The 10,950-nt window shown below is 48.6% G+C and overlaps 1 protein-coding gene across 1 annotated transcript in view; it reads left to right on the top strand.

Moving 5' to 3' along the window:
* Window positions 1–10,950, top strand: part of KIAA2012 (KIAA2012 ortholog) — a 95,627-nt gene that overhangs the window by 25,035 nt on the left and 59,642 nt on the right. Inside the window, 4 exon segments of the mRNA XM_015559093.1 lie at window positions 1,973–2,143; window positions 2,220–2,501; window positions 4,645–4,690; window positions 4,692–4,756. Coding sequence (XP_015414579.1) covers window positions 1,973–2,143; window positions 2,220–2,501; window positions 4,645–4,690; window positions 4,692–4,756 — 564 coding nt within the window.

The following is a 10,950-nucleotide window of genomic DNA, read 5'->3' as shown; positions in this document are numbered from 1 at the left end:
ACCACAGGAGGCCTGAGAGATAAGCCATTTGTTTGGGGCCACACGACTCTCAGTGGCCCAGCTGGGATTGGAGCCTGGCCTTCTGGTGCCAGGACCTCCATTCCTCTTACTCATTACACTGCACTCACTGCTTTTTAGAATAAACAGAATGATGGACCCAGGCAAGGACCTTCTTGAGACATTTTGGTTTTGAGAGTTTCCTTTAATTATTGGGGCAGAGGCTTATTTATTCTATCTGTTAAGTGAGAGTCAATCATCCTAAAGACTATAAAGTTTTCTTTTTAAAAAAAAAAAAAAATCAAGTATGGGCAAGGGTTGCTGTCTGCAAACAGGTGAGAAAGGAGCTTTCCAGCGGCGGGCCACGCCTTCAGGTGCACAGCCCGAGCCACGGCAACGCCGGTGACACGAGTCTTGGGCATGGCTCACCTCGCACTGCCCTCCACTTGTTTTGAGCTGCCATGTCCAGCAGGACCGAGTGTCTGGAGCTTGTCCCTCCTCTGCCACCCTGCCAGGGGGAAGCCAGCCTAAGACGTCCCGAATACCTTGTTGCATTTTCACGCAGAGCTTGGGGTTGTCTTCCAAGCCCATTGACATGGACATTTTTGAAAAGAATAGGCTGTTTGCTTTACAGAATGGCCCTCAATTTAGATGTGTCTACTTCCTTGTGATTAGATTCTGGTCGAACGTTTTTGGCAAGAATAGCAGGTGATGTGTCCTCCTCAGGGTATCACACCAAGGGACACAAAATATCCCTTTGCACTTACTTCATTTGTTACAGCTTGTCCCATTACAGGTGATGTTAAATTTTATCATTTGGTCGAAGGAGGCTAGATTTTTCCATCGTAAAGATGCCCTTTTCCCCTTTGTATTGAACAAGTAGCTTTTGATACTTGGAGACTGTGTGGGAAGCCAGCTTTTACACGCACAGCAGCAGCGTGTTGAACATGAAATAAAGACCACGCTCACAGAATGAGATTAAGACAAGGTCTCCATAACTTGGATTACCTGGGCCCTGACCGGTGTGGCTCAGTTGACTGAGCATTGCCCCATGCACTGGGAGGTTGCCGGTTTGATTCCTGGTCAGGGCACAAGCCCAGGTTGCAGGCGAGGGGACATGCAGAAGGCAGCCGATCGATGTTTCTCTCTCCCTCTCCCTTCCCCTCTCTAAAATCAGTAAAAATATTTTTTAAAGACTTAGAGCAGTCCCTTCTAGTTTTAAAAGAGAGTTAGAGAAAGAACAGAGGTAGGCCATTGTCATCAACCCCATTGCCCTCTACCTACCCTCGGGAGGTGCTACTTTGTACCCTACGACCTTGAGGAGCCATGTGAGCGTTGGTTTGGCTTAGGGAAATTGATCTGTGGTTGGACCTCATAGCCAATGACCCCAGGAGTTCTAAAGAGGGCCTTCCTCCGTAAGAACCGGCAGACTTGGGGCTGGGAGGACCCTGCAGGCTCTCTGGTCTTTCCTGGGTATCAGGAGGCCATCAGTAGAGCGAGAATAACAAGCACCACAGCTCAGATCGGGGAGGATCTGAAGAAAAGCCACTCTTCGAGCCAAGAGGAGCTTCATCTTGGCCAGGGGAGTTACCTGGCCTCTGCCCCTTAGCACCATGTGGGGAGTTACCTGGCCTCTGCCCCTTAGCACCATGTGGGGAGTTACCTGGCCTCTGCCCCTTAGCACCATGTGGGGAGTTACCTGGCCTCTGCCCCTTAGCACCATGTGGGGAGTTACCTGGCCTCTGCCCCTTAGCACCATGTGGGGTGTTACCTGGCCTCTGCCCCTTAGCACCATGTGGGGTGTTACCTGGCCTCTGCCCCTTAGCAGGGCTGGAAGAGGGGCAAACTCGAGAACAAGGGGAATAAACCAACCTGCACACGAGGGGCCACCAACCAGTTAGAAAAGAGGCTGCCTCTCCTTCTTGCTGACTCAAAAGTTCTCTCACTCATGCTTTTTCTCCTTTTGCTTTTGAAGACGGAGATGCCGCAGCAGAGAAGGTGACCCCGCCACTGACCCTGATCGAGGGAAGAGAAAGTCCAGAGGGCCAGAGGGGCCCGGACGGCCTAAGGACGTCAGGCCACAGCAGCCCCGCAGGCCCCTCGAATGTGAGCTGTTCCAGGGGCGCACTCCCAGCAGAAGGACAAGGTAATCACCCCGGGGGGCCTGGATGCCCCCAGCTTGGCTTGTCTGTGGCTTCAGGCTCATTTTAACCATCTTTCAGGGCCACCAGGCAACTGTGATGTCAGCCGTTTGAACGCCACCGCATGGAAAGGGGGAATCGGCCGTGTTTCCAAAATGTCAGTGGGATTCATGTTCACCACGCATTTTCCTAGAGTCAGTACATGTTCAGGGGTTTGCTGCACCAGCACGTACTGCCAAGCTGCCCTACACTCTCCTCACGCCTGGCAGCAGCGTGCAATGACACAACTCCCTGCACTCCTCAGGGAGACACGCTACTGGGTCTACCAGACAGACTCAGCCCCAAGGCATGACCCCCCGGGGGGCCAGGGAGCCTGGTGATGCTACAGCGGTGGGGGGTCAGACCCCGGGAGAAGGCAGCCTCCACCCAGGGCAGAGCCGAGACCTGTGCACAGAAAGAGAAGGACTCCGATTTCTATTGAAGGGTGAGGTAGGGCCAGGCCACACCCTCTGTGACTTAGTTCTCACTCTTAAGAGCTGACAGTCTCAGAGACTAAGATGCTTCTACAAGAGCAACAATGCAAAGACAGTACAGTAACCCTTCCACAGGGCTTTGATCTAAAAGCAGCTCATAAAGCTAAAATTGCTTCGAGTCCAAATTGCCCCTGAAAATCCCAGTGGGAGGTGCCAGGCTGGAGACAGACAAGCCATTTTCTAGAAATTGCAGCCCAGCCAGCTCTCCCTCCCTCTTCGCAGCCTTGGGCTGCTTTCCCCGGTTGAGCACCAGATGAAGAAGGTGGTGTGTGCTTGGGCGGCAGACAATGTGAAAAAGCATCTGTTAATGGCGAAATCACACTCAGGGATGCGGGAGACACTCTGAGTGAGGCACGTGGGGACTGAGAGCCACCAAGGCAACAACAGCTACCACGTCTTTCATTCTCACCATTGTCAGCTCATGCTCGCCCAGGGACAGATGCCTCTATTTAGCTCTCTCTCTCTCTCTCTCTCTCTCTCTCCCTCTCCCTCTCCCTCTCCCTCTCCCTCTGCCTCACCCTCGCCCTTGTCCTCGCCCCCCTCCTCTCTCTGCCTCCACACCCCTCCGAACATGTATACTTAACATCTTATAAGCATAAATTAAACACATAGGTCCACAATTAAACACATAACTCCATTGTGTTTACAGCTTCCCTGCTTAAGGCTGAAATGGGCAGAATTAAGTTCCATTCCTCCCTGCAACGCTCTCTCTCTTTTCCCCCAAGACATGGTTGTCACTTACAAACCATTTCAGAGACAGAGCCCTTCTGTTGCAATCCCCTCCCTTTACACTTGCAGGGCAGTGGTGCTTTCTTAGTTTTGATACAAATGAGCCAAACACTGGCTACCACATGACAGCAACAAGGGCACCCCTGGGAGGCTGTATAGTCCAGGACAAATCACACCACACACACACACACACACACACACACACACACGCACGCACAGGCACACACGCACAGGCACACACGCACACTCTCTCTTATCCAGCCATCCTTATAAAGGGCAAATCTCTAGAATGAATGCCAGAGCCATGACTATGACAAGAGTGCAGCCTGAAAACTCAAGTGTGTAGGTTGGGTGTATATATATGAAAGTGTGGATGAGGGCACATGTATGAAGGCACATGCTAACATGCTTATGTGGATGCATTGTGTGTTTCTGTGCATTCATGCATACCTGTGTATGCATGTGTATAGTTATGCAGGTATGCATGCATGTCTGCAAATAAGGTGTATGCATTGATGTGTATGTCCTTGTTCATGTGTGGCACGCATATGTACATGCATGCATACCTGCATGTGGGGTTGCATGCTTGCCTTGTGAGTATGCCTATATACATGTGTGAGCATGTGTGCACATCTCTGTATAAATATGTGAGTGTTTGTGTCTTCGTTCATGCACGCCATGCCTCTTTGTATATGTGTGTGTGCTTGTGTACTTGTAAACGTCTACTTCACTGGTGGCCAACTCTACTCCTGACCCTTTGCCTTGGAGATGGGGAAGGTGAGGGTAAACAAGCACCTTCCATCTTTCTAAGCAACTGGGGGAATCCACCTTCCTTCTCCCCTTGGCCTGAGCCCCTGGAGTCACTGAGCAGCCCAGCATTGGTCTGAAGGCATGGAGGAGAGGGAGCAGAGGCTGGAATCACCAACCCTGTGCCCAGGGCTGAGCTACACACGCAAGGTGCCCCTCGCCATCTCGCCTGGCCCCTATGGGCTGCCTTTTCCAGACTCACAAAATCATGGTATAAGCTAGTGGCAGCCCCGCTCTGCTCATCCCTCCTTCACCTCCAGAGGACAGGCACCAAACAAGGGTCCTGCTCTCGAATCCCAGGCACAGGGCTGACCTTGGACTCCGGCGGGCTCTGAGCACAGCCGCCTTTTCCCACCAGATCCAGGCAGCACAGGCCAGGCTCAGCCACCCTCCCTGCCCTAGGGCGAACACTGCTCATGCGTGGGCTTATTTTCAAGAGGAGCCCAGAGACCCCTTGTTGCTGGGACCCTTGTTGCTGGGTCCATGGAGGAGACGTCTGCCTGTCCCTCCCAGGGCCAACCCAAAGTGAGACGCTCCTGTCGGGTGAAGGTAAGATGGTAAATCCCAGGTCAGCCTCCTTTTCACAGGGAAACGCTTTCCCTGCAGCTTCCAAAACTTCCCGGCAGCAGAGACATCATTAAACACAGACGCGAGTCAGCCAGTTTCTCCCTCTCGCTGACACAGAGGCGCTTCTGTAGCTCAGACATAATAACCCAATGTTTGCACAACAAGTTTCCTCTTGCTGAGCATCTGGAGAGAGAAGTCCCGTGGAACGGCTCGGAGGAGGGCTAATGGGCCGTGCTGATGCCTTGATGAGAAAGATAAAGCCCTTTTGGTATTTGCCCAAACTAAACACCACCTTTTCTCCTCTTTCCGAGCACCTTCCAGAGGTGGAGGTGGCTAATTGGTAATCCGATCAGGCATCCCTGTGATGTGTGTTGGTTCATTGCTGTGAATCATCTGGCTCCTGACAGATATCAAGGCCGTTTCCAGAATCCCTTCTGGCACGTTCCCTTTTTGGGAAAGAGATGTTGGCTCTGGGCAGCAGCCATTCAGCAAAGCGGGGAGGAAAATGAAGTCAGAGGGTGATGAGTGTCGACCACCAGGAACCATGAGGGTGTGTGTGCGGGAGCCGCGCAGCCAGCAGGCCTCTGGCTGAGGGAGAGTGCAGTCTGCACTGGTTTGGTGGGTTATGTCATGGCTGGCTTCGTAAGGAGAGCGTGGGTTCAGAGCCAAGAGATTTGAGCAGCCCTGGCTTGTCCCCTATGTCGTCAGATGACTTTGGGTCGGTCCCTTGCTGTGTCCAAGTTCCTCATCCCCTCTGGAGTGAGAGACCTGCCTCCTCCACGGACAGCAGCTGGGACATTCCCTGACGATGGCTGCCTTTTTCACGTTGTGTCCGTTGTTGCTGAACTGGCCACCTCGGACATGGTTTCCAGAAACTGGACTGCATTTGGTTCCAAATTCAGTGCTCAAGAACTTCCTCCACCATGACAGGAGTCTAAAAATAACTTGGTTCCGACGTGGGAGGTTAGGGGCGGCGGGAGTCAGACAGGTGGAGGCCGCTGTCATTGTGACACAGCTGGTACAACAGCTGGAAAGCACATAGGAGTCGGCTCACCTGCTGCACATTTGTACTCTCCATTCCAGGAGAAATCGCTCCCCTTTTGGCAAAGCAGAAGTCAGAAGCGGGAGAGGAACTATTTCAGTTTGTTGTCACATTGTCCATAGGATGTTTCCGTCATTTCAGTATCCCAGGCCCCTACCTAGCACAGTGCCTGACACATACATAGCAGGATCACAATATGTGCTGGTGGAAAGTCTTTCAATAACTTTTCTACACAGAGAGAGAGCGAGAGAGAGATGACACTTATGCTGAATAAATGGAGCCTTGCCTGCCATCTTGTCCCACCCCATGAACATTAATCCAACTTGCCTTTCCAACCCAAAGGCGTTCACTGTGAGCTTGTTGAATGAATTAATCCGTCAGTTAGTGAGTCAGTCACCGGCCTCCCTCTGGCCTTTCCTCCATATACAGTTGGTGGGTCTTTAGTCTTTTTTAATGTTTATTTTTTAAATATGTTTTTATTGATTTCAGAGAGGAAGGGAGAGGGAGAGAGAGAGATAGAAACATCAATGATGAGAGACAATCATTGATCGGCTGCCTCCTGCACACCCCATCCTGGGGATCGAGCCTGTAACCCAGGCATGTGCCCTGATGGGAATTGAACCGTGATCTCTTGGTTCATAGGTTGACACTCAACCATTGAGCCACCCAGGCCGGGCTTTTATTTTTTATTTGGGGGTGGGGAGACTTTTAGTCTTAATGGTGCTTGGATGGTGCCCTGGAAGGTGAGGTAGGACCTTAAACCCACATCTCCCTCCAAGGTCCATAGAACAGATGTAGCTTTCTAAGAGTCTATTAATAGGAAAAGGTTGTTGTTTTGTCTTGTTTTGAGAAGCAGTTTACTGGGAAAAAAATTTATTTCTTGCAAAGGATTTGCTCCAACCACACCAAACTCTTTGCAGCTCAGTTTGCTCAAATCCATCTTAATCACTATCCCCTACCTACCCATCCAATCTCATCTCCAACTATACTCAGGCCTACCCTGGCGATCCAGCCCCAGACATGCAGTCTTTCTTCTCTTATCTCCCAGCCTTTGGCCAATTCCCCCCAAATAGAATATAATTTAAGTTCCAGGGGAAGGCTTATCTTTTCTGGGACATTTTCCTTCATAAATCCATCTCATCGCATAGAACTGCCTGGATGTAGCCTCAGATCATTCCTCTCTCTCAATCCCACTTTTGTGATTATTGTATTTATCCTCATCTGTTTTCTGTTTAGCTCCCAAATGTATGAGTCCTAGAGAACCTCTTATTTTTATCGTATGTTCAAGACATGCTTGTTGATTGACTGAATACCCCAGGTGCCAAAGAGGAAAGTTCTTTGGGGATCATAGTTTGTTGTTTCATGGTTGTTGTTTTTTAATTTAAAAAAAAAAAAAACTTCAGCAAAAGGAATGAATATGATCTGTCTTGTCTTTCTGAGACTTTCAGACTTTGTCAACATCTATTTGGAAATAAATTCTTAGGCAATTAGATCATGATATCTTGCTTTCAGACAGAATAGAGATGAATATAAACCTTCAGAAAAAGAAAAAAAAAAAGATGTGAAGACTGGAGATGGAATTTGACCCACTTGGTCACGTTGGGGCATTGCAACACTCAGAGAATTCAGAGGCTTAAAAAAAGAAAAGTTAAGTTAACTTGGAAGGATATAAGTTAAAACATTGGATATGACCTCTAAATTGCTTACTCTTAATTCAAATATATTTGAATCTATTCTCCTAATTGCAGCAGCAGCAATAGAAGTTTTCTTTCAAAAGTTCTTTTGTTCAGAAGTTTTTTACTGCAGGAAGTTCAAGGATGGCTATGTTAATCATTTAGGACTTCAGGTCCCATGTAAATTTAAATTCCTGATCTCTTTCAGAATTTCCAATTAACACTTGTTCTTGTCCTAAGTGGATTTTCACCTCCAAAACATGTCCTGTTTTCAATGATTTAATTAGCATCCTTGTCTCTTGCAACTCTTGTTGGTGTGGTGGTTTTAAAATACAGGGGGTGGGCAAAAGTAGCTATATAGTTGTGAGTATGCTAAACAGTCTATTCTCTATTATTATGTATTTATTAATTACCGTGCTATTTGTTATTATTCTTAACCTACTTTTGCCCATCCCCGTATGTCTACAAATCCTCTGACACTTGTTCCTTTAAAAGGGAGAGCCTAGCCCAGCTGATGTGGCTCAGTGGTTGAGGGTGGATCTATAAACCAAGAGGTCACAGTTCAATTCCCGGTCAGGACACGTGCCCCGGTGTGGGGCGTGCAGGAGGCAGCCAATCAATGATTCTCTCTCATCATTGACGTTTCTCTCTCTCTCCCTCTCCCTTCCTCTCTGAAATCAATAAAAATACATTTTTAACAAAGCGAGAGAGCTTAATTCTCCTCCTCTTGAGAGTGGACTGGACATAGGGGCCACTGCGGGTAAACATAGGACATAGCAGCTGCGATGGTGTGTGACTGCGCAGACTGCGTCATAGAAGGCACTTCCGATTCCAAAATGGCGGCGGGTAGGTGGACGCTACATTGACACGCTCGCAGGACCAAACTGGAATTATAATTGAAATACAGAAAAACCGTCCTGAATAATCAGCTGTCTAGCTGGCGAGAACCCTGATACCTGAGGACGAGAGGCGGAGACCGCAGGGAGACTGGTAAGAGGGGCGGTGGCGCGAAAGGGCTGGCCGGGCCCCACAGGCCGCAGCTGAAGTTCCCGAGAGCCATCTCAGCTGTGGGGGTTGCCACTGAGAACTCCGGGGTCTAAGCCCCAAGCTGGGCTCCCCAGCAGAGAGCTCCAGAACTCAGGCAGGTGCCCACGTAACATCTGGCTGTGGAAAGCAGGGGGTGCTATCTGCCAGGGAGAGACAGTGGCCACCCTCTTAAAGGGCCAACACATAAAATTTCCTGTGCAGCCACTCAGCTTGGGCCCAGGCGGAAGGAGGGCAGAGTGGACTGGAGCTGTGTGAGCAGAAGCCAGGGTTGGGGGCTCTGGGGTTAGAGCTCAGAAGGCAGACACCCCGGTTTCCTGTGCTGAGTCATTCCCTCACGCAGTCCGTGGAGGACATCGTTTCCTGCAGGTCTTTACCATTGAGGCAGCTTCTGCCTGGGGGGAAGCAATTGCCCCACCCTGAGGGAGAACATATTTGGCAATGATACATCTGATAAAGGCTTAATATCCAAATATATAAAGAAACTCATACAACTTAACAAAAGAAAGACAAATAATCCAATTAAAAAATGGGCAAAGGACCTGAATAGACACTTCTCCAAAGTATACACACACACACACACACACATACATACACACACACACACGGAACTCATACAACTTAACAAGAGGAAAACAAACTATCTAATTTTAAAAAGGGCTAAGGACTTAAATAGACATAAGTGGACATAAAGATGGCTAAGAGACATGAAAAAAATCTCAAAGTCACTGATCATCTGAGAGATGCATATTAAAAGGACAATGAGGTATCACCTCAAACCCATCAGAATGGCTACATTAATAAATCAACAAATGACAAGTGCCGGTGAGAATGTGGAGAAAAGGGAACCCTAGCACACTGCTGCTGGGAATGCAGACTGGTGCAGCCGCTATGGAAGACAGTATGGAGTTTCTTCAAAATGGTACTGCCATTTGACCCAATGATCCCACTTCTAGGAATATACCCTATGAAACCTGAAACACCAATCAGAAAGAATGTATACACCCATATGTTCATAGCAGCACAATTTGCAATAGCTAAGATCTGGAAACAGCCCAAGTGCCCATCAGTAGGTGAATGGATAAAAAAGCTGTGGTACATTTGTACCATGGAATGCTATGCAGCAGTAAAAAAGAAGACTCTCTTACCGTTTGAGACAGCATGGATGGGCCTAGAGAGTATTATGCTAAGTGAAATAAGCCAGGCAGGAAAAGACAAGTATCACATGATCTCACTCATCTGTGGAATCTTATGAACAAAATAAACAAAATAGACCCAGAGACATAGAAGCCTGCAACAGACTATCAAATCTCGCAGGGAAGGCGGGGGGTGGTTGGGTGGGAGGGAAGAGATCAGCCAAAGAACTTGTATGCATACATGCATAACCCATGGACATTGACAATAGGGTGGTAAAGGCCTGGGGTCGGGGACAGGGATGGGTTAGAAGGGGTCAACGAGGGAAAAAGGGGGACATGTGTAATACTTCCAATAATAAAGATTTTAAAACATATAAAAAACAAAAGGCACTTCCTCCTGGTTTCCCTTGTGGAGTACTCATTCTGGGGAAAGCCAACCACCTTGTTTGTTATGAGGCAGTGAAAGGGAGAGGTCCACATGGCAACAGCCAGAACAAGCTCTCCAGGCTTGTGCGTGAGCCACTGTAGCAGGGATGCCCCGGCACCAGAGACCTCCAGACAACCGCATCCCGAGCTGACAGTGGGACTGCAGCCTCCCGGGAGACTTTATCCCAGAATCACACACCTCGTCCACTCCCAGGTTCCCACAGGAACTGTGTGAGAGACAATAAAAGTTTGTTGTTTTAAATCACTAGATTTAGATAATGTGTTTTCAGTCATAGATAATATACGTGGTGTCTTTTCCTGATGGTCTGCAATTTGGTAAACAAAAAAGATAAAGGATCCAAGAATATCCCCGCTGGTCTCAAAACACTGATAATTTGGGGGCAAACAGATGCCCATTGGTGGACTTTCCCTTTGTTCTCCCCATTTGTCATGTGTGATAATGTTGGTTGTGGGGACCCACAGGTAAAAGAATCCTTCGGTGTTGGTGAGACAGTTGACAAAGTATGATTTTCCTCGGGTAGCTTTTCTCTTAGCAGCGATTGGCTTTGTGAAGATGCTTGACATTTAAAGGACAAGTCCTTTAGATGAGGCAGCGTGAGGAAGAAGAAAGAACTCCAGACTAAAATTTCAAAGTCTTGACTCTACCACCATGATTTCTGTGATCGTGGGCAAGCAATTTCACTGCTTGGGAACTCAGCTGCCCTCAAGGACCCCACAGTCTGTCTGAGGACAGATTCTCAAGCAACTAACTACCATGGGGCGGAATAACATGAGTGCTGTAATAGACGCCTAAATAACGCCAGTCGCGGGTGTTCAAGGAAGGAGGTTCATTCT

The sequence above is a fragment of the Myotis davidii genome, unplaced genomic scaffold (genome assembly GCF_000327345.1).
Source record: "Myotis davidii unplaced genomic scaffold, ASM32734v1 scaffold914, whole genome shotgun sequence".
In the NCBI taxonomy this organism is placed as follows: Eukaryota; Metazoa; Chordata; class Mammalia; order Chiroptera; family Vespertilionidae; genus Myotis; species Myotis davidii.
This window is presented reverse-complemented; position numbering and strand designations above follow the sequence as displayed.